Source organism: Ipomoea nil, unplaced genomic scaffold, assembly GCF_001879475.1.
Source record: "Ipomoea nil cultivar Tokyo-kokei standard unplaced genomic scaffold, Asagao_1.1 scaffold1250, whole genome shotgun sequence".
NCBI classification, from domain to species: domain Eukaryota; kingdom Viridiplantae; phylum Streptophyta; class Magnoliopsida; order Solanales; family Convolvulaceae; genus Ipomoea; species Ipomoea nil.
In genome coordinates, this window is record NW_017617678.1 from 1,728,976 (window position 1) to 1,752,380 (window position 23,405).

The following is a 23,405-nucleotide window of genomic DNA, read 5'->3' on the forward strand; positions in this document are numbered from 1 at the left end:
CGTCAGGCTCTAGGCTAAGGGGGCAACTTGATAGGGTTATTACCAGACCGTAGACCCGATGGTCAGTTACGAACCTTCTATCCTTAAGGATTATGACTCGACCATGTCCCTCGATCTCCCGACCTTTCGTCTTACCTGGTCTCGCAGGTAATCAAGCTTGCAGGTTGCCCATAGGCTGGGGAGGACCGACCTAATAAGGTAGGTGCGAGCTAACAAACTTCTATCCGGTTTCGTCTCATCAGGAATATTGCGACATATGCCTAGAACCCCTTCGGCCCCGGCCTGGACTTGTGCATGGGCACCACGTGCCTTCCGTGCCTAGAGCATGGGACTTGTTCCGTCATCCCTCATATAAATAGCGCATTTATTGCTGAGCTAGATTTTTCACCTACTTCACTACCAGTACTATACGCCCGAAGACTCCCGACCCACTGTCTGAGGATCCCGAGCTCAAGTACTGAAACCAACAAGCCGACTAGGTACAGGATCAAAGACAGAAACCGACCTAGGACCGTATAGTATACAGACTATCCCTCCGTATATACCGTATCAGTTAGTATGTCTGATCAAAACACCTTTGGTTGTGTTTAAAACCTCGTAATAATAAAAATTGTAAACCTTCAACACTCGATCCGGCAGTATGGGGACCGCAATAGTGACCACCTTCGGCTTGGGAGTGTACTTCGTTTCCAGATCATATGAGATCATCGGGCGAAAAATGCGGTAATCATAAAATTCGGAGGAGATTTTCGTTGCCGTTGTAATTAAAGCCCGAGTGTTGGTCTGGTACGTGTGCTTACGGAAGTGAGAGGCCCAAACCCGAGGAACCGGTAGACACCACTTGTACTCGACCGAGACGATTTGGTTCTTCTACCCCTTGTTGTCTGGTTGGTGGGTTATGCTATAGTGGTGGCCCCGGGATTGAACAACGATGAATCCCCCCCCCCCCCCCCCCCCGTGCTTGGGTAGAAGTCCTCGGACAGAGAAAAAAGGCGAAAAAGGTCCATGAACACAGGAGTTTGTGCCGAGCACAAATCTAAGGGAAGCAGACCAGAATGCGGTGCGCATTCGAGCCGATTTGACTGAGGAAACCCCCATAGTAGGAGAGGAAGGAAATAAGGAAATGAGAGAACGGGAACGTTAGCGGGGCCTTAAGGGAGTCAAGGTGCATCATAAGCCAATCACCCTTTTAGCGCATGGTAACGTCGCCCAAAGACCGGCACATATCAAAGCGAACCCGGCCGGTCAAGAGGGAAGAAGCCTCTTCAACCTCAGCTCGAGTAATTAGGCAAGGATGCTCATCATCGAGAGTGCTCATCATTGAGAGGAACAACCGAAAGGGTCGTGGTGGCACGAGAATGTGAAGAGAAAGACAAATGAGGAAAGAAGGCGGAGAAAACATCTCGGGGCGACTTCCCTTGACTAGAGGGCCCGACTTCCTCATCAGCTGAGAGCAGAGTAGTTGGTCGTTGATCGATCTGGTCGTCAGCGACCCTAGACGATTCCGCATGATCTCCCGAGAACCCCTCGATCTCCCAAATGGTCGAATCGTCCGAGGAGACTATGAAGGAGCCGATCTCGACAGCACCATCGTAATCTCGGCCCGAGATGTTCTGGCTTTCAGAGTCCGAGATGCCTTCTCCTTAAATTTAAGGGAAGACGCTTTAGTGTAAAAGCCTGGGACAAGGCTACATGTAAGGCGCTTTTAAAACGGAAAAAGCTTTAACTAACAAAGAATAAAATGAAAGCTCGGGAAGAGTACTTACCGATTATGATTGCAGTTGGTGCGAAAGAGTACAACTTGCGGTTAGGTTCTTAGTGGAGTAGCTCAAAAAGCTCCGATCTAAAATAAGTAGAAGAAGACGTAATTGGGACCCCCTAAAACGCCCTATTTATAAAGGGTGGTTGGAGGGAAAAACGTTTTTAATTTTAAAATTTGGCACGAATCCCAAAACAACTGGATGATGGCCGACACGTGTCCATCTGACCATACAGACGGTGATCTGTGCTCCATCCGTGCACCCACGCTGCACCTGATCAACGTTGAAGTATAGACCTCGCACGAGTTGTAGCCCGAACCCTTCATCAGCGAACCGACATCAGGCTCCAGGCTAGGGGGCTACTTGGTTGGGGATTATTCCCTATCGACAGTATGTATATGGTGGTCGGTAACGGACCCACTATATGAATAAAGCTCGGTCTTATCTAAACCGACCAGATACGCTCACTTTTTTTACCATCTCTCCTACCGAGCTCAACTATCGGCAACCATATGGAGGTGCTATAATAATTGTCGTGTCCCGACCTAATCAAGTCGGGACCGACCTACCGACCTGAATCCCGTAGCAGAATGCAATAGCAATGCACCCAATAACTTCAGGAACATTAGGAGACGTGGTCAAGCCACCTTGGGCCCCGGTCTGAGCCTGTGCATGGGTTCCATGTGTCGTACATGCCGTGAGACCAGAGCATGTTTCATTTTTCTCGTTATAAATACCGCATTAATTGCTGGAGGGAGAGACTTTTGGCTATTTCTACACGCTAACTGTTGGCTGGGGAACCTCTAACCCACTATCAAGTATTCCGAGCTTCATAACTTAATCCAACAAGCATACTAAGTAAGGGGACTGTAGCCGGAACCGACCCTAGCACCGTATTACGTAGTATACGTATGTATTTAGTACATCATAGGTAAACTAACCTAGGTTACTCATAGCTAACCGAATCAAACTAAAAAGACCAATATGTTGCTCCCATTAAGAGTCGAACTTAAAATCTTGTGGTTAAGAAGCCAATGATCTGACCAATTTAGTTGGATTGTCCCAACTACGTTTCCCAATTTGAGGATCATGATTGAGGTCAAGGATCTGAACCTAGGCAGAGGTCGAGGTCAAGGATTGAGTGCTAGCTCGTTATGAAATTTTGGATGGACCAAGGACCGTTCTAGGCCACACCCAAAATATTCCTCCAAGATCCTAGGGTTCACCTTACAGGCTTACAATTATACTAAGGTCATGTTTGTTAACATAGTTAGCTTATTTGCTAATTTTTACTTATTTGACCACTATTAACTGTTTGACATGGTTAAACATGCAATATAAGTGTCTGATTAATTAGTTTTGTAACAGTTTATTGCTCAAAGTAGCTTTTTCGATCAGCTTTTTTAGAAAGTCGTTTTGCATTTAATCGGCTATCAGCTAACAGCTAATTTATCAAACATATTTCTACAATCAGCTAATGCTATTAAAGGTGATTATACCCTGGGTATACGGGCGACCTACGGCCGGGCAGTACCATGTCGCTTAAGCCTAGACGTCCCGATCAGCCTCATCCTGGGATCCTGCCCGGTCGCCCAATCAACTAGTTTGCGCCCGCTTGTTTCAGTTTCCTATCAGGACAAGACCGTTAACCGGGATGAGTGATCTAGAGGTACACGACTCGCCTCAACCGGATTGTGGGCCCAACCACCATCAGTAGCCGCGGCCCACGTGTTCAGCTGCATGCTTGCCTCAGCGGGACCCTGTGCATGGGCGCCACGTGCCCGTCATGCCGGAAGACCGAGCACTGCTCTATAAGCTCTCTATAAATATAGCGTTTATTACCATGAGGGTAGGCATAAGCCCGGGTCTGTCCCGACACGGTCGGTAGGTCATCAAGCCCTACGACGGTAGGTATAAGCCCGGGTCTGTCCCGACACGGTCGGTAGGCCATCAAGCCCTACGATAGTAGGCATAAGTTCGGGTCCGTCCCAGCACGGTCGAAAGGCCATCAAGCCCTACGAGGGTAGACATAAGCCCGGGTCCGTCCCGACACGGTTGGTAGACCATCAAGCCCTACGAGGGTAGGCTTAAGCCCAAATCCGTCCCGGTCTAGCATGGTTGGTAGCACCACCAGAAGAATTCACCGCTAAGCTCACCTTGAGCCCGGGTCCGTCCCAGTCTAGCAAGGTTGGTAGTACACTATGAATAAACCGACCGGTAGCGTGGATAAAAGCCCGACAAACTCGACGAAAGCAAAACTGGTCGTAAGCCTGGGCTCATCTCGGTCTAGCAATGTTGGTAGTACACTATGGATAAAGTGAAAGTTAGCGTGGAATAACCCGTGGATAAAAACTCGACAAATGCGACATCGACTTGTAAGACTAACGAAAAAGAAAGTGAGGAATGTGATTAATTATAATTTGCCCGGCACATGGGGGTCGGGCTCCCCAAGTCAAAAGGCGCTTGGCGCAAACAGCACGACACAAATTCGGGGTCGGGCTCCCGTTCATTCAACCTACTCTTGGGGAGGCGCTTGCGAGTGAGATTCGCCGGGAAGAGGTTGCTCGGTGGCCGACGAGGTTGCAAACGGCTCGGGACCGGGATCAGGTACTTCATCGGGAAGGATGCCAAGAACAGACGCTAAGTCGTCGTCGTCGAGCGAGGCAGCCAGAGCACCCCGGTCCTCCTGTTGCCCCCGACGTTGACCGGCGTTGAAAGCCCACTTGGCTAAGGTCCAGGCTAGTTCCTCACCAACCGAGTTCTTCAAAAAGTGGCGAAAGAAGTCCTCAGCCTCTGCCCGGTCACTGCAGACCCGGGCCGCGAGCTCCCGGGGGCTCCCGAGCAAACGTTGGGTCTCCTTCGCCTGGGCCTCTACCTTGACCATCCTGTCGGTGGTGGACTTGACCCTGTGTCGCAGCTCCTTGGCGTCCATCTCGTGGCGCTCAGCGGCCTTTCGCAATGCTTCACCATCCTCCGTGGCCTTTGCTCGGCGGAACAGGGCCGTCAGAGTGTGAGTCAGCTATCCCCGAGTGAGCAAAGCGTTAGTGTAAAACGGACGAAACATGGGACGAAAAGTAAGGTGAAGAGCATTAAGAGTATACCTGCACGACGTCATGGGCGCCCCGCTCCCTAATCTGGTCGAGCGACAAGCCCTTCGCACCGTCATCGACCGGGATCAGCTCATTCAGCCGGCTAAGATTGGTCGCGGGATGTTCCCCGCTCAGCAGGACATCGATGACGGGTGTCTGGGTCGGGGAGTCTGACCCTCTGGCCCGTTTCAGTGGGGGGACCTCCTCAACATCTGCATTCGGAGCGTTTTCCTTCCCCCGCTTGGTCTTAACGCGAATGACCTGCAGGTCCTGGTCGAAAGAGGCCGACTGAGCTGAAGTGATGTCTAGGGGCACACCGGAAGGGATGGTCGGGTCAGCAAGCACTTGACCGGCAGGGCCTGATTTCTTTCCCCCGAGGGTAATCTTGGGTCGGGGCCCGCTGGAAGACGCTGGAGCGGCCATGAAGCCCTTGTTGAAGCCCATATCTGGAAAATAAAAATGCAAAGTTAGTACGATAAACCACTATCTTCGGGTGTGCGGTGTAACACCCCCGTGTTACGCCCTTTAAATTCGGATTAGTTATTTAATTCATTCCGTTAAAAATTAGTTAAAAAGAATTTAATTCAATCAGAATCCCCTAAATTAATTGATATGGTCCACGGAGGATCATGGACCCTTACCCTTAATGAAACCCCAAGCCCGTTAGATTAAGGAGAGAAGGCCCATCATTAATTAGACCCTGATTAGGATTCCTAAATCTATATAAAAGGAATTAGAAAGCTTTAGAACCCTTTCCCTCTCCATCACTCGAAATTCCTTTTCACAACCCAGACAAAGAATCCCTGTCACCAAGCCTATGAAAGATTGATAGAAAGAGGACCCTGAGGAAAGATCCTAGAAGTTCTGAGAAGTTTAATTGAAACTACCAGGTAACCCATGTCTTACAAAACCTATTTTCCTTGTTATCTTTTATTGATTGGCTCCTTTGAATGATTGTATGCGTGAATTTGTGGTTATGCTTTGATAGAGCTTGTAGTTAGGATTCATGATATGGGTTCTTGTTATTCTTCATAATCTTGATGACCTTGTGTGGTGATTTTCATGTTCTTGTATTTAATTATGTTAGAACTGGTCCTTAGGGTTTATATTGCGAATCATGTCGTTCTTGGTGTTTTTGGCATTCTTGGGTGGGTTTATGCATGTTCGGGCGTTATTCAAGGTTTAGGGCTTGTCTTTAGGGTTTTATATGTTGGTTTCTTAATGTTCTTGAGGTTCTTGATGCTCTTGAACCATTATGTGTTTATCCTTGATTCTTGGCATGTTTAGAGTTTGCGTTTAGGGTTCAATCGTGTTGTTTCTTGGCATATTCTATGTGTTCGAGTCCCTATTTGGGTAAACTGGGTGAATTCCCGGGTTTGAAAAAATGCCAAGGTAGGGCATTTCAGCGAGTAGTCGGTGTTGGGACGAACCCCCACCTGACCACCCGCCGGAACGGGGGTGGTGTTACAGCGGGAGGACGGGCGGGTGGACGGCCACCTGCCGGTCCACCCGCTAGAACCGAGAGGTCTCGCCGGCAGGTGGTGGTCCACATGCCGCACCACCCGCTGGTACGAGCCAGCGCAGGGTCGTTCGGTCTCCGTCGGGCCGAACCCCGTGCCTCGAGGTGGATTTTTTGATTTTTTTGGGTCTAGTATGATGTCTTAAGTTTCGTAACGTGAATTGTGAGTCGTGTCCTTGCATGTGGCCCATACTCGTATTGTGTGGTGCCAGAGTATGGTCTATAGTGATCTTTATGAGTCTTGTGGTCGCCTTGAGGGCGCTTGTTGTTGAGAGTCAATATGCGTGATGTGCTCTTCCCCGATTATCCCCTTATGGAGTCATTGTCGAGTCTTGCTTGTGTGTTGTTGTCCATGATGAAAAGAAAAGATATGAGATTGGTGAAAAAGATATGATTGGTGGTTGATGCACTGCGCGTGCTTATGTGATAGTACTGCAGTACCGGTGTGTGATTTAAAGGCATCGTGGATGCTATGAGTTCGGCGGTTATGTAGGAGGTCATGTAGGCGGGGGGCATGCGGTGCCCCGGAGGGATAAGGATGTGGTGTGAAGGGTGGCCTGGAGGTACAAGTTGAAACTGTTATAAGGTTGGAGAGGCGTAAAGGTTGGAACTTGGTATAAGGTTGGAACATGGACATGTCTTGTTATGTGCTCTTGTTTGTTATTGTTGAGTCTTATTGTTGTCTTGCCTAGTGGTCATAGCTTGCATGCTAGTGTCTTTATGTGTTTGGTCGTGTCGATTCTGTTGGTGTGTCTCGAGTCTTATTCCTGGTTATGAAGCTCGAGTCGTTTAGGACTATATTATGTATTCTCAAGTCTTAAAATGGTTTTCTTATATCTATATGTATTATACTCAACGCGTGGGAGTGGTTTGTTTAGCATTATTCGCTAACGGTTGTTATACCGCATGTTTTTCAAGTACTGATTAGTTGACCGAGAGCGCGCTAGAAGGAGCTGTGGTTCCTAGCTTAGTTAGTACTTGCTTAGTTAGACGGCATGTGAGTCATGATTGTATTCGGATAATGATACAGATTATGCCTTGTTTAGTTAGTTTTAGCCTATGCATTTAGGTTCTCTAGCTTAGATGTGGCATAGCACCCCAATACGTATGTCTAGCTTCCGCTCTGTTTTGGGTATTAATGATAGCTTTACCTTTATTTCATAAGCTTTAGTGGTTTTTAATTATGCTAAAAATTGGGGGGTGTTATATGCGTGCTAAGTGTTCTTAAGAGACCTCCGGTTGTAGGCTGTGCTGCGGGAGGAGTGATGGCAACCGTGACGGCAATCCGTCTGGGCTTATACTTCTCCGGTAGATCATATCTGGGGGGCTCAAGTCGGGCGGCTCGTTACGCCTCAGGTGTCCGGCAGATATGGTAGTCGTGGATCTCCGAGTAAATCTTTGTGAAAGCATCCGTGAGTGCCTGAGTTTCGTCCGGGGTATCTTACTCGAGATAGCGAGAGGTCCAAACCCGGGGGACGAGTAGATGCCACTCGTACTTTATGGAGATAAGGCGATCCTTCCAGCCTTTATTGTACGCGGGAAGATGAAAGATGGAGCAGAGATTGCCGCGAGACTGGGCTTGTAAAAAGCCCGACCCGTACCTGGCCGCTAGCGAGCGAACAAAGTAAATGAAGTTAAACAGCTCCATCATGCACGGGAGGCCGTGCCGAGCACATATCTGAGGAAAGAACGCAATGATTCGATGCGCGTTCGGGGTAACCTGCCCGGGGTAAGATCCCGTAGTATTGGAGGAAGGCGAGTATGAAAGGGCTTGATCGTCGTCCTCCCGATCGTCTAACACATCGTCTTCTTCCTTGGTGTCGGGTGGACGGCCGCTAGAGCCGTCAAAAATGGGTTTTACCCGCCAGGTTGACCCGTCCCGTACCACCGTAGGTAGGGGACAGGTTCTTCAAATTTTGATCCGCCGGGAGGCAGGCTTTTTAGACCCCCCCCCCCCCCCCCCCCCGCCTGGGTCACGAGTCCAGGCGGGTCAGGGGTTTAGCCCGCGACCTGCTATTACATATATATTTTGTATATATATTTAGTATTTAATACATACGGAGTATTATTTTTTGTGTTATTTTGATTTGTGTAATTGTGTTAGTGTGCTATAACTTATAGGATTATAGATTTATAGGCATACATTACTAGGTAGTGTTACTGTGTTGCCCCGCCTGGGTCACGGGTCCAGGCGGGTCAGGGGTTTAGCCTGCGACCTGCTATTACATATATATTTTGTATATATATTTAGTATTTAATACATACGGAGTATTATTTTTTGTGTTATTTTGATTTGTGTAATTGTGTTAGTGTGCTATAACTTATAGGATTATAGATTTATAGGCATACATTACTAGGTAGTGTTACTGTGTTAGTGTACTGTACGTCTGTACAGTGATTCTTTTTTTTTTTTTTGAAGGATATTGTACAGTGATTTAAAAAAAAAAAATTAACACAGTGAAAAAATTGATTGGCGGGGCGGGCCGACCACATTCCAAGCCCGCTAAGAGGCGGGCTTTTTAGCCCGTCCCGCTACGAGGACGGGCTTTGGTGTGTTTTGGCCCGTCCCATCCCGCGAGACCGTTTTGACGGCTCTAACGGCCGCCGGAGTGCGGAGGGGAATCAACCAGGAAAGCGACGGACCCAGAAGATGCGTCCTCCGCAGAACTTGTGCGCAGACCGGTTTCATCTTCACCAGCATAGTCTTGGACAGATACATTCTGACTGTCCGGGCTCGACATCCTCTCCTTAAAGGAAAAGGGGAGGGGGGCATTTTCAATAAGGACGCACGGGCTAAGGCCTCGATTGAGACGTTGGGACACAGTTACTAAGAAAAATGCAATAAAGATAAACTACAATCGGGAGGAAGAGAAGTCTTACCATTTGAACGATGCGAGCAAGCGTTGGGAGACCTGCGAAATCTTGAAGAAGCGAAGAGTTCAATCGGGATCCTCTGGTTTCGAGCGAAGGATTGGAAGTGAACAAATGGGCCCCAAGACCCCTATTTATAAAAGAACGAGGGTAAGAAAATTGAGTTTTCAAAATCCCAGGCGGCGCGCAACTCCCAAGGAATACGAATGGCTAACGAGTGGCAATCGAAGCCCCTCGAGGACGCCAGCTGAACTGAGTACCTTTCGCGGGGAACCTCTAGGCTGCGAACGTGCCGATCGACCCGACCTCCTTTCTATCCCGAACCCTTCCTTTGAATCCCTCGTCAGGCTCCGGGCTAAGGGGACTATGTGATGGGGATTATACCCTGGGTATACGAGCGACCTATAGCCGGGCAGTACCATGTCGCGTAGGCCCGGACGTCCCGATCAGCCTCATCCTGGGATCCTACCCAGTCGCCCAGTCAACTAGTTTGCGGCCCACGTGTTCAGTTGCATGCTTGCCTCCGCGGGACCCTAAGCATGGGCACCACGTGCTCGTCATGCCGGAAGACCAGACACTGCTCCCTAAGCTCTCTATAAATATAGCATTTATTACCCTGAGGGAGGACTTTTCACCTACCAGACACATTGTATTTAAGAGGTTCCCGGTCACACTATCAGACCGAACCTACCATTCTATTGTATACAACTACGGGTATTTAATCTACATCAGCTATAAACTAATCAAAACCACTAACTCAATCAACTAATAGCTATTTACCAAACACCCAAAATCTTTTGGCTCTCTTGACCCAAGGACCTGAACCAACTATGGATTTATTTGCCAAGGGCACACCGAATTGCTTATATTTATAGGAAAGCAAACTTTTAAGCTAATTGGATAAAAAGCACATCAAGCGACCATTTGCAAATACAATTACATATCTTTAATGCTCCTCTGACAGGCTATACCGGTCCGTTTTTGTTGATATTGTAAGTGTTAGTTTATTTTAATTTTTTTTTTTTTTTGGTTTTATTGTTTCCCTAGTGATTTTAAAAACAACAAAAACAAAAACAACTGAAAAAGACTTCACACACTAGTACACCACCATAAAAATTCCCCTCCAGTATCAATTTGTGTAGTAAAATAAAGTTTAATGGAGCGTTTGGTAGGATGAAATTGTAATTTTATTCCTACTAAATTTCATGAATTACAATTTCATATTTGGTTGACAGAAATTACAATTTCACAAAACTCTAATTTCCTTCAACCATGCAATTGCAATTCATAAGATCCTCTCGGAATGACAATTTCACAGTCCACGGAATTAGAATTCCGCACCTTTGAATATTTAGTTTATTTTATTTTTTTTATTTAAATTTTTTTTTTTTGGTTTTATTGTTTCCCTAGTGATTTTAAAAACAACAAAAACAAAAACAACTGAAAAAGACTTCACACACTAGTACACCACCATAAAAATTCCCCTCCAGTATAAATTTTGTAGTAAAATAAAGTTTAATGGAGCGTTTGGTAGGATGAAATTGTAATTTTATTCCTACTAAATTTCATGAAATTTACAATTTCATGTTTGGTTGAAAGAAATTACAATTTCACAAAATTCCAATTTCCTTCAACCATGCAATTGCAATTCATAAGACCCTCTCGGAATGACAATTTCACAGTCCACGGAATTAGAATTCCACAGCAAATAACAACTTTGCCCTTATTATTATTACCAAGAACATTTTAATATTTATTCAATTCTTCCCTTTTAATCTACTGTAGCAATAGAATTTGAATTCTTACTTTATTTTCATCTTATTCTTTTCCTACAAAATTACAATTCCTTTATTCTCCTAATTCTCTCCTTCCAACCAAACGTTCCTAAAGAGTTACTGTTGCAAAGGGAATTTGGAAAGGGAATTTTCTTTTTTCTTTTTTTTTTTCTTTTAAATATATATGCATGACATGGTTTGAAGATGACAAATCAACCCATCCCTTCAGCCTCACAAGTGGTCCTCCTCCATTAATACACTGAGAAACCTCCATTTCTTATCCAGCACCGCCACCCCCCCCCCCCCACACCCTACCCTGCGTGCCCTATCTCTCTTTTTTCCCTGAAACTAGAAAAAGGGCATAACCGAAGAAACCCACCAACCATATATATCATCGCACTGTGAAATTGACCAGAAAACTATAAACAAAAGGAAAAAGTAGTAAAAACAAGAATTGAAGAGGGAGTTAAACATGCCGGCAGTGGTTTGGAGTAGAGAAGAAGAGAAAGCCTTCGAGAATGCTATTGCCATGCACTGGGTCGAGGATTCCAAGGAACAATGGAACAAGATTGCGTCTATGGTTCCCAGCAAGAGTGTCGATGAGTTAAAACAACATTATCAATTGTTAGTTGAGGATGTTTGTGCTATTGAGGCCGGCCACGTTCCAGTCCCTACCTACATTGGGGAGGAACCCCCCACTTCTACCCATGGGAATTCCGCCATTACATCCTCTGATAAGCGATCCAACGCCGCCGCCGCCGCCTATGGAACTGGGTTTTCCGGCGCCGCCACCCATGACTCCGCCGCTCCCGGTGGTGGTAAAGGAGGCTCCCGCTCCGACCAAGAACGCCGTAAAGGGATTCCATGGACGGAAGAAGAACATAGGTATATATATACATATATATTCAATATTCATCTATATGAAGACCAGCAATTGGGCGGAGGCCGGTAAGGGTCAAGTCCAGTAGCATGTAACTAGGGGAATGTTGGGTGGTGGCTGGTAAGGGTCAAGCCCAGCACCATGTAATTAGGGAATTGTACTAAATCCAGTACCATGTGACTAGAATTGTTGGGTGGAAGGATCTAAGTCCAGGACTCTGACTCTAAAAATGTGGTGGCGGTATATAAGGAATTGCACATTCACTGTGAGTTGGGTTAGTGGTAAGGGCTTAGAAATGTTGGGCGGAAGGGTCTAAGTCCAGGACTCTGCTTCTAAAAATGTGGTGGTAGTATATAAGGACTCATTCACTGTGAGCTGGGTTAGTGGTAAGGGCTTAGAATTGTTGGGCAAAAGGGTCGAAGTTCAAGACTCTATCTCTAAAAATGTGGTGGCAGTCTATAAGAAATTGCACATTCACTGTAGTGGTAAGGGCTTAGAATTGTTGAGCGAAAGGGTCTAAGTCCATGACTCTGCCTCTAAAAATGTGGTGGCAATATATAAGGAATTGCACATTCGTTGTAAGCTGAGTTAGTGGTAAGGGCTTAGAATTGTTGGGCAGAAGGGTCCAAGTCCAGGACTCTGCCTCTAAAAATGTGGTGGCAGTATATAAGGAATTGCACATTCACTGTGAGCTGAGTTAGTGGTAAGGGCTTAGAATTGTTGGGCGTAAGTGTCTAAATCCAAGACTCTGCCTATAAGAAATTGCACATTTGTTGTGAGCCGGGTTAGTGGTAAGGGCTTGATTCTAACACTAAGCAGAATGAGATTGAATTATTGTGTGAATGTGAATGTGCAGGTTATTTTTGCTTGGTTTGGATAAGTTTGGGAAGGGGGATTGGAGGAGCATTTCAAGGAATTTTGTGATTTCCAGAACGCCAACACAAGTGGCTAGTCATGCACAAAAGTACTTTATCCGATTAAACTCCATGAATAGAGATAGGAGGAGGTCCAGCATCCATGACATTACTAGTGTAAATGGTGGAGACGTAGCAGCTGCCCATCAACCACCCATCACCGGCCAGCAAGTGAACCCTACCCCTTCCAACGTTGCAGCCGCCCTTGGACCCGCAGCCAAGCACCGAAACCAGGTCAACCCACATGGGGGGTTAGGCATGTATGGCGCACCCCTAGGCCACCCCGTGCCCGCTCCACCCGGCCACATTGCTTCCGCCGTAGGAACTCCAGTCATGCTCCCACCGGGGGTTGGGCACCACCCACCTTATATGCTTCCACTAGCATATCCAATTGCGCCACCGCAACCACCCAATATGCACCAATAATCAAATTCATGGTGCTTTAGGGGTGGCGGATGGGCACATCGAAAAAAAAATAAGAAAGAATATGAGTTTATAAGATCATGGGTTAGACCAGCTAATCAGATTTAATCTTTTAATGTAGTTTGACCCATGTGCATTATAGTTCAATTAAGTGACATTGGCTCAATCATAGATTATAAGAGTTTTAACACTTTTTCTCTCCTTATGTAACTAGGTAGATGGTTTTGTAAATACCAAGGTTATTGTTTTACTTCTTCCGAGGTATATACAATGAATGGCACAACAATATTAACATAACCTTGTACTTGAAAACTACATTGTTTAACAAAATTGCGTTACCAACGCAGTGTGCCTGTCAAGAGGTTTAAACGGCAGCTCAAAATTACTACTAACAGCACCAACAACACTTCCACAAAATGGTACCTATTTGAAACCCTAAAACAGGTGCAGAAAGTCTGATAGTTACAAAAACATGATGTATCTGGATGATCTACAATTGCTTAGTAGTGCTTAGATTTTAACGAAGCCGTTTAGTTAATAGGTGATAGAGAAACCGCTTTCGTCCCCAACACTTCCACCAAACTGGTACGACAGCCCGGCGCCTTTTTTTAGTAGGTTTTCCTGCATTCAGTGTCAACTATGGTTCAGAATAGTATACTGGAATTTACATTGTAATAGTGACTTTTTTGAATGACGAGGGGAACCCTACAACCCTTTCTGGTGTAGGTAAACTCCGCCTTGTGACCCTAGTCGGCAAATGACCACAAGTAAACTAGCCTAGGTTACCCATAGCTGATCGGCTCAAACTAAGGGGGGGGCAAGAATTTGAACTCGTGACCTTGTTTTTTTTTTTTTTTTGGGTGTACCCAGGGTTTCCACCGTCGAACACAGTGACTAATCCCCTCGCTAAATTGTAGGCACCTCTTTGGGTGGGACAGCTGGCCTGGAGATTTAAGGCTACTCCATACCCAAAGCCAAGGATCGAACCCTTGACCCTTTGGTTAAGGATGGATGAGTCCCTTCCACTCAACCACAACCCCCCAGGTTGAACTCGTGACCTTTTGGTTACAAGTGTGGATCTCTTGCTATCCTGGCTGGAGTTTACCCCCAGAAATAACGACTTTAAAAGGGTGATAGGAAGCACAGGTAGAGACTAGAGAGTGTTGTTACTACAAAAACCTGACAGAAAGAAAACGACTTGCTAGGAAAGCATCTATGAGGCAAGTGCCCAGAACAATGCAGGACGAAATGAAGATAGTTTAGACAATGGTTCACCGGATACCCAACCATCCATCCTCCTCATGTTCCGATTTTTCTTCTCTTTTATTTGTGATGAGTGGCAGGCAGTTCAGTATGGTGTTTTGCTAAACAACCATGATAAATCTTTTGCTGACAAACTAGGGACAGTATACCCAATATTGATGTTTCCTTTTACTCGGGAAAAAGCACATCCTATCAAGGTGGGATTTTTTTAATTTGTAGCTACAGGCGTGGTGTTTGGTGATGATTGATTCCATGAAAGATTAATATATATCCTCAAAACTGAAACCACCTTCAAAGGTCTTATAGATTTTACGAGAGAAAATCAAATGAAAAGAGCGGGGAAAGCACACTTAGAAAAAAGTGAAGAACTTATAAAACTTGAAAGCTAAATTGAGAGGCCTTATTGTGGAGGTATACTCACTTGTATTCTGGAAAGCGTACAATCCCCAGCGTGACAAAACCTTGTTGAAGTTGGACTCTAGTGTAGGCCAAAAGTTCATCTGTATTTTCATGACCTCCATTACGGTTCGTAATCCAGACTTGGAAGGTACAGTGCAATCCGGGTTGGCTTCTGGACTTTCGCCAAGCAAGACCTTAATGACAAGGGACTAAATTAGAAAGCTGCAAATTGCAAGCATTTACGAGAAAATGCATAATTTTGAATTGGGTTTCCAAGTAATACACCACAAGTCCATAACTAAGAGAACAAAACTTAATGTGATAGTTGGAGGGAGTGTCAAGTCAAATTCTGTGCGGCTAATAGCCTGTACTTTAAGTTGAAGAGTATGGCTTGGCAAAGCTTACCTTAATCACTGCTGTAGCTGAAGATGATATTGATCTAAGATTATACCTGAAAGATATAGCCACGTTATATATATATATATCATTGAGGCAATATTGTTACAAGGGAAATTGAATAGCACAAGTAAGGAGACTCACCCTCCCTCAAGGATGACAAGTAATTTTCCACCAGATAAAGCAGTTAACATTTGTGTCATCAATGCATAACCAGCAGGAGTTACCTACAAAGGATAGTTACATATAATAAAGTTAAGAGAGAAATACAGTACACAGAAACAAGCGAATGAGATGGATTAAAACGCCTCTTACATCACAACAACCAAGGGGATCTCCCCTTGCGGCATCAAATCCTGCTGAAATAATAGTAAAATCTGGAGCAAACTCCGAGGCTGTCATTAATTGTATAAAGCATTAGCATCTCTACCGATAAAATAATGTTAATAGTAATAAAACTCAAAACATGGCTTTAAAATAACACATAATATATGTAATGCATGAAGAAAATAAGATAAAAATGGAATAAATATAACAAAGGATGCAAAAAAGATATTAAAAATGGAAATTTCAATATCTGAAGAATATAATGATTGGTCTAAAAGTGTAATCTCAAACAACTTTTCCATTTATCTTCAACACAAACAAGCAATACAAGATAAATCTTCAAAGCTTTTATCACTGCCCTATTCCCCTCACTCCTCTGCTGCGTTTGGGAATATATTCTTAGGCTTTTTTTTTAAACCGGAATATATTCTTAGGTTATTAAGCAATAATTGCTCTTAAATTTCAAACTGAAAAAAAAAAGAAAAAAAAAAAAAAAAAAACAAAGAATATTACCAACCTATAGGAAGCACAATATGTTGAAATGCAAAAACATAATCATTGTCACCAACTCCACCACGACTCCATGGAATATTGATACAGTATCCTTCTGCACCCAAAGAACCAACCTGCGAAGGTGCATCAGCTATGATAAACTTACAACACACAAATAGAGCATTGAAACACATATCCCCTATGTGATTTAAAGTTTTTTAGATGATCCGATCCGGAGATCCCTCAAACTTTTAGATTAATGTGGAAATACATGCACACATATAGAGGCATCTCATGTACCTCTTCAGCAGCTCCAGTACCAGGATAAAATCTCCCACCTTCATGTCTATGCAAAGATATATACAGAACCTGGAATGGATCCAAAGAATCATAAAATTATCCGTAAGGTTGCAAAATGTAGTAGGAAAAAAAAACTAAAATAAAAACAAAAGTAACTTGTTTTACTGAACAACCACTAGCCTATAAATGGAGAATGGATGCTATCCACATTAGGCAAGACTTCACATATATTTTACTCCATGATAAACTTCTTAAGCATCCATGACTGTTTCTGATTTAGTATACTTCACAGTGTCCAAATAGAAACTTAACACAGCAAAAGTAAGATGCTCCTCATGAACTTTAACTTACTCCTCAATAAATTGTAGTGCAAGTAATCCTTATTGTTATCTTTTTAAAAACACTATCAAAAAGAAAAGTGTAATCTGGCAACTACAGACTCACCGATTTGCTTCTATCAAATATTTCTTGTGTTCCATTCCCATGATGTACATCCTGCAACCACGGTGTAAAGTAAGACTGAATAAGATATAGGTAATCACAAGGAACATCTTTGATCTTTCATTCATAAATTTCATAAATAAGGATAATAATTCAGTATGAAGTGACAGAGTTAACATCATTACCCAGTCAACTATTAACACCCTCTTTGCTCCTGCATTCTGAGCTGCAAATGCTGCAACAGCTGCATTGTTGTGAAGACAGAAGCCCATGGCCTGTTTCACACCAGCGTGGTGGCCAGGAGGACGAACCTAACTCAATTTTCCACATGAATTGATCTCAGTGACTTTTCCTTATCATTAGAGCACGTTTAGAGCTTTAGAATTTCCAACAAACAATCAAAGTTCAAAGCCTTACCAAAGCAAAACCATTTTTAGCACGTCCAGAGAAGATAGTTGAAGCAAGATCAGCACATAAACCTGCTGCAAGTCTAGCAGCACGTGCTGAATACTCATTTGCATATGTATCAGGAGTAAAATAACTGCCATTTTTAAAGATTATTCAATTAGAAGATATTTAAAGAAGATATAGGTCATCACTCACCCTGAGCCACGCATACATCCTCACTGGTAGCATGGTACCAAGGCAAGAATAGAAAGAGTGTGAATCAATGGCATAAACTTAACATACCTAGCATGAAGACGACTTGTAAGTTCCACAGCTTCAATATTCTCCAAAGCATGTACCTAAGCTCCCCAAAGTATACGATAGAATTATAATCCAAGAAGCTACTACTCTTTCCAAAACTTAAGAAATTCCATCTCCTAGCCTCTAACTAAAAGTTATATTCTCACAAGAACAGAACATTAAATTTCAAAAAACCTGAGGGCAAACCTAGCCACCTAGACCTAGACCTTCATTAAGAACTCCTCTTCCAGTCCAAACTCTCATCCACCAATATTTCGGTCCTCAGATAACTTGTAACGGTAAACAAGTGTTTTCCCATTATCTTACCATCAGAAGTTCTTCTCTTGTAATTTCTCTTGCTGAAATTGGATAACATTTCCCAGGAAATATACCTTCAAATATTAAGTAATGAATTAATAAATATTCTACAATAAATAGGTGCAACTTAGATGTGCTGAGTGTAAAATATTTTACAAAATTTATGCGTCCCAAAACATGCACTCCGGTCTGCTCATCTGTGACGTGTTAGTTGTTAAAGGGTTGGGAAATACCTGCACTAGCAAGACTAGCAGCAATAGCTCGAAGACGATCTGGTCTCTCAGGATGCGGGTGAGACTTCATTTCAACCTTTCAACAAGATAGAAATAGGAATAATGTCAACTATAAGAGAGAAGAGAGAATGAAGATTCAGGGCGTAACCTTAAAATTGCTGTCCCAGCAATTAAAAGAATCGTGAACGACTATACCTACTCAAATAATTATTGTTGTGGAAAACAGAGAAAATACGACAGAAAATAGCTCAGATCTTTATCTTTTATTTTCATTTATTTTTCTTCTTTCCTTTTTAATAGGTACCGCACGAGAAAATAAAAAATAAAAAATAGTTCAGAAAGAAGAAACAAATGAATGCTATAAAATGTAGCATACTTCAGCATGAAGCAGCATCCTCTCATCAAATCCGACCACGGTGGAGTCCGATGAAGAACCTTTCAGGCGTGAATCTAGAAAATGATTAACAGTTAGTAAAACCATTGAACAATGCATGATGTCACTACCAAGTTCTAATTGATAGTGAATAAGGAGTTACACTGTATTTTACAGCTAGCAAAGGTGCTATGCAAAAAAAAGGAAAAATGGTTATTTAATAGTTAGTGAAGGTGCTAACTAAACAAACCCCTTTATTGTAAGGAAACATTTTTTACCTTCTTCATGAATGAGTATATAAGTATATTTATTAGTTATTAGTGGCTCATACAAAGTACACAATAAGTATGGATAGGAACACCTGTATTTGGCTCGACATTGGACAATTCCTAGACACTAAGCCAGGGAACTTTACATTTTTCTATATTTAACAGTTATCGAAGGTGCTAAAAAAAACCCCTTTATTGAAAGGAAACATTTTTTACCTTCTTCATACTAATTAGTGACTCCTAGATAGTGCAACAATGAGTAGGGATAGGAACACCTGAATTTGGCCTGACATTTGACAATTCCTAGACACCAAGCCGGGAACTATAGATCATGTTACGTTTTCTATATTTTTCCATTTGGCCGGCCAGAACAAATACTTTAATTAAGTAAAAGTATTTTAGAGAAGTCATTGTATATTACAAGTCACAACCTTTTGATCTTTCAGTAGCTTCCAATTCATTTTCTGTTATATCTCCCTTTGGCAAGAATGGAGAGGCAAAATGTCCAAATCTAAGAATTCCAGAATCTTTGTGCTCTCCACATATCTGCATATTATAAAATATCCTATATTGTGGTTCTTCAAAAATCATGAATATACGATGAATTCCAATATGCATAAAATGAACACAGATAATAGAACCGTACGTCGCAATGCACAACATCACTGAGGTTAACCATGGTACAATTAACACAAAACCACTTAACAACTTCTACTTGTTTTTCTAATGGATCCCAGTCACTATCATCATCCTCGTCATTGAAATCATAATGTCCATTATAAATGTCTTCCAAGGTCATATCAATCTGCTGCTCTCCATTTTTCTGCAATTAATAATAACGTTATAACCACAAACCATCAAATATGGATTTCAGATATTAACAGAATAAATGAATCATGTAACCACGGGTATAACAAGTGGCTCATTTTCTGAATTAGAAATGCCCACCAAGTGTCTGGCAGAGATTCCAGATACATCCTCAGAGTTTTTCACATCATGACTAGTATTATCACTAGATGCTACAGTTCCCTCCTCTCCAACTCTCCCTTTTAACTCTTCACGAAGCAACTGTTTCCTTCGACTATCATTGCCAGTCTCATCATTATTTAAGTGGGTCATTTCTGAGATCTTTGCACTCTCAGAATTGATAAGACACTCTCTATTCAAATCATTCCTGTACGTACAGATATCACAAGCATCATGCAGAGTTAGATTAATTGCAAAAGATATCAAACCAAGAAAAAGTCAATGCATATGAGATAAAGGATTCATATTTATAAACAGACAAGAAAATTCAAGGCCATCAGCAGAGTATAGAAGCAAATAGCTAAATGCTGTATCTAAGCCATAAAGAAGTTAAGCTTTTATAATGAATTCAAAATTTTCAAAACATACACTAACTTTCACAAGACAGCACAAAGATGTAAACATCAGGAATCTTGAGTACAGCATGGTACAAGTCAAAAAAATATGTTCTTGATTATTTCTGAACCACCCTTAAACCTCATAGCAGCACCACCAAAAAATAAAAATAAAAATAAAAATCTTAGTAAAATTGAATTACTAAAGTAATCACTATCCTTGTCTCCAAGAGAATGACACTGAGACATAATTAAGCTCCAATCAAAAAATTAAAAATTAAGCAAACAAAACATTTTATTTTTACTTTATCCAGAGCTGGACATGAAAAGGCTCTCAAGCACATCAGAAAAGAAGTTGAGGATAATATGAAGCATGCAAAGCTATTTTGAGCACCAGTCCTACATAGAGCTTAACATTTCAAAAAAAAAAAAAAAAAAAAAAAAAAAAAAAAAAAAAAAAAAAACTGTCACTCTATGGAAGTATTTATGCTTCTATGTTAACACTAACATTTTGCATACAAAATGCAGCATTTTTGTTCATTTATACATATATTTATATATACTCGATGAAGTAAAATATATATACCTACCCATGTATAGAAATAGAATGTAGGGATATGTATTTTGCGGATTTTGGTAGAGAAAATTGAATCGAAATGGAGAATCTGAAAACAGAAGAAAATATTCGAAAAATTTAAGGTAGAAGGAGAGTAACGTACGAGGTTAGGGCAAAAGTGGAAGCTAACGGTACCGCTGCGGAGTGACGGAGAAATATCTTCGAATGCCGGGGAGTAGAAACCGGAGGAACAAAAACCGGGGCGCGAGTATCTATTGGGTACAGTGGATTTTGTAATTAAAAAAACATAAAACCATCCAACTTTTCTATATTTATATTTTTTACCACAACTTTTGATTATTAGCACTAGAACACAAAGGTGGGTACCCACATACCCACACTTTATCGGGTTTTTTTTTTTTTTTTGGAATAAACGGTGAAGAAATATATTAATAATAGTAGTCAAACTCAAGAGCATGAGCAATACAAGGAAAAGGAACCGAAACGCAAACCATATAGTCAGACTTAAACACGGCTTCTCGAGCTAACTCATGGGCAACTTTGTTCGCGGACCGCCTAGCAAAATGAAAGCTGAAAATTAGAAAAGTCTCTAGCTATCTCCCTAATGTCATTAATAATCAAATCAAAAGAAGAACATAAACTAGTATTGATTGACTTAAATGGATAAAAACGGATCGTTATGCTGTGCATCCGTATGCACCATGCATGGTGCATACGGATGCAAAAACGATGTTGTTTTATTAAAAACACGCATCCCACTTTAAAAAAAAAATCAGTTTCGATTCCCCTCAACAGCATTATGTTGTTCATTCATTCTGAAATTTTAGTTCATAGATTTTGAAATTTTAGTTCATAGATTCTGGAATTTTAGTTTATTGATTATAGATATTTAGACGTGAATCGAAACTGATTTTTTTTTCATTCATGCTGGATATTTAGTTCATTCATTATGGATATTTAGTTCATTCATTATTGAGTTTTAGTTCATAGATTCTGAAATTTTAATTCATAGATTCTGAAATTTTAATTCATCGATTTTGAAATTTTAGTTCATTGATTCTGGATATATAGTTCAAATTATGCACAATATAATGTTGTTGCTGAGAATCGAAACTGTTTTTTTTAAGTGAGACGCGCGTTTTTAATAAAATGACGTCGTTTTTGCATCCGTATGCACCATGGATACACAGCATAATTTGCCGACAAAAATTGACAATTTTTTTTGAGATAAAAGACTTAATGCATTAAATCAGAATGAAGACAAGCAACAAGATAAGGAGGAGGATTGTCAAACCACTCCCCGCAACCTGACATAGAAACAGCTTCCCAAGCAACTAAGTGGACAGCACGATTCGTAGATCGCTTCACAAAACAGAAGTCTACACCATCTATCGTGGATGCAACTTCTTTAACATCGTCAATAATAAAACCAAAGGAAGAATTAAAAGAATTCGAACGTAATGCTAAAAAAACTAATTGAGAGTTTGTCTCAACATCAACGTCTCCATGCATGTTCCCTTGAGCCAACTAAGTGCTTATCTTATACAAATCGCCTCCGCCTCTTTGACACTATATTGGCCCGGAATACAAATGCCCTTTGCTGCCAGAAAAATACCTCCATCGTCACGCAATATTCAACCAATACCCATCCTATCATATTACTTATAGTGTCAAATGCAGCATCCGTATTAAGCTTAAGTCCACCTGATGATGGTGGCTTCCACAGTTCATGCACTGGACTCGGTAAATGGGTCTGCTCACCCAGATTATTTGCTGCCTTCCAGTTACTCAGGAATGAAAGTGCATTATGAACAACATCATTACATACAAATGGAAAGCCCTGGATAGATAATTTTAGGCAAAACTCCTTTGAGACTTGCATTTGTCAAACGCAAATCCCAAAGAAGTTTCTTCAATTTCTTAAAATCATATTTTTAAGTGTGAAATACAGTTTCTCATATATATATATATATATATATATATATATATATATATATATATATATATATATATATATATTTATATACGACTCGTAGTTTACGCGTACATAAAAAATGCAAGTTGCACTTGCATTTCTACCAAATAAACCCATCCTGTTTTATTGGAGTGGTAGTGGACTTGCTTTTCTTGAACACAATAGCACAAGACTCGGCATTATTGCTCTTCTTCTTCCTCCTCTGAAAGGATATTTTGGGTTTCCTGGCAGACTCAAATCGATGATGATCAACGGTGTTACACTTGCTGGCCTTGTTGGCCGTCTGAAGAGGGGACGAAGCAGTAGCGTCTTATTTTTTTTCGATATTATTCAAATATGATAATTAAAATTTTTAATTATCACTTTAAGAAATTTGTGAAATATAATTTGAACTAATCTTTTTTTTTTTTTTTTTTTACTTATCAATACTTTAATATTGGGCATGAATTTTCACGTAATACACATGCTAATATGAAACAATTATGCAATCAAATAACTTTTTCTAATCATCTCATATGCAATGATGATTAACAAAAGTAAAAGTCAATCCCTTTCATATGTTGACCAATTTTTGAAGATACTAGTTTTCAATTACGGTTAACAATTGAAGTGGTTTGAAAGTCTTATTAATTTGTGATTGGAAACCAACAAAGTAATTCAACACTAAATATTGTTCAAAATTTGTAATATGTTATTTTACATTGTTATCATAATTTATTTTATTTTGTAATATCTTTTCACTATTTTTAATTTCTTATTCAAA

General features: G+C 41.7%; 3 protein-coding genes and 1 long non-coding RNA gene across 6 annotated transcripts; 2 read left to right on the forward strand and 2 right to left on the reverse strand.

Moving 5' to 3' along the window:
* Nucleotides 1–4,186: 4,186 nt before the first annotated feature.
* On the reverse strand, nucleotides 4,187–5,282 carry LOC109184184. Its single transcript, XM_019334236.1, has 2 exons — nucleotides 4,862–5,282; nucleotides 4,187–4,779 (listed from the first exon to the last, which is right to left on the reverse strand). Exons 1-2 carry the CDS (start codon nucleotides 5,270–5,272, stop codon nucleotides 4,276–4,278), a joined length of 915 nt encoding a protein of 304 aa, XP_019189781.1. The 5' UTR covers nucleotides 5,273–5,282; the 3' UTR covers nucleotides 4,187–4,275.
* A 5,958-nt stretch (nucleotides 5,283–11,240) lies between these two features.
* Nucleotides 11,241–13,485, forward strand: LOC109184185 (transcription factor DIVARICATA). Its single transcript, XM_019334237.1, has 2 exons — nucleotides 11,241–11,899; nucleotides 12,751–13,485. The coding sequence occupies exons 1-2, from the start codon at nucleotides 11,487–11,489 to the stop codon at nucleotides 13,232–13,234; spliced, it is 897 nt and encodes a 298-aa protein (XP_019189782.1). The 5' UTR covers nucleotides 11,241–11,486; the 3' UTR covers nucleotides 13,235–13,485.
* Nucleotides 11,919–12,580, forward strand: LOC109184186. Its single transcript, XR_002054733.1, has 2 exons — nucleotides 11,919–12,172; nucleotides 12,378–12,580. It is a non-coding gene; the product is annotated as an uncharacterized LOC109184186 (long non-coding RNA).
* Nucleotides 13,486–13,523: 38 nt separating the features above from the next.
* On the reverse strand, nucleotides 13,524–20,806 carry LOC109184183 (histone deacetylase 15). Of its 3 annotated transcripts, none has more exons than XM_019334234.1 (18): nucleotides 20,677–20,806; nucleotides 19,678–19,903; nucleotides 19,376–19,552; nucleotides 19,161–19,275; nucleotides 18,464–18,537; nucleotides 18,088–18,163; nucleotides 17,864–17,928; nucleotides 17,540–17,595; nucleotides 17,267–17,390; nucleotides 17,035–17,160; nucleotides 16,853–16,903; nucleotides 16,409–16,477; nucleotides 16,134–16,242; nucleotides 15,605–15,684; nucleotides 15,434–15,516; nucleotides 15,299–15,344; nucleotides 14,916–15,087; nucleotides 13,524–13,852 (listed from the first exon to the last, which is right to left on the reverse strand). In XM_019334234.1, exons 1-18 carry the CDS (start codon nucleotides 20,682–20,684, stop codon nucleotides 13,749–13,751), a joined length of 1,761 nt encoding a protein of 586 aa, XP_019189779.1. In that variant the 5' UTR covers nucleotides 20,685–20,806; the 3' UTR covers nucleotides 13,524–13,748. The 3 variants fall into 3 exon arrangements, with proteins under 3 accessions (XP_019189779.1, XP_019189778.1, XP_019189780.1); XM_019334233.1 differs by having other exon boundaries at nucleotides 19,636–19,903; XM_019334235.1 differs by lacking the exon at nucleotides 20,677–20,806 and having other exon boundaries at nucleotides 19,632–19,903.
* Nucleotides 20,807–23,405: the final 2,599 nt, after the last annotated feature.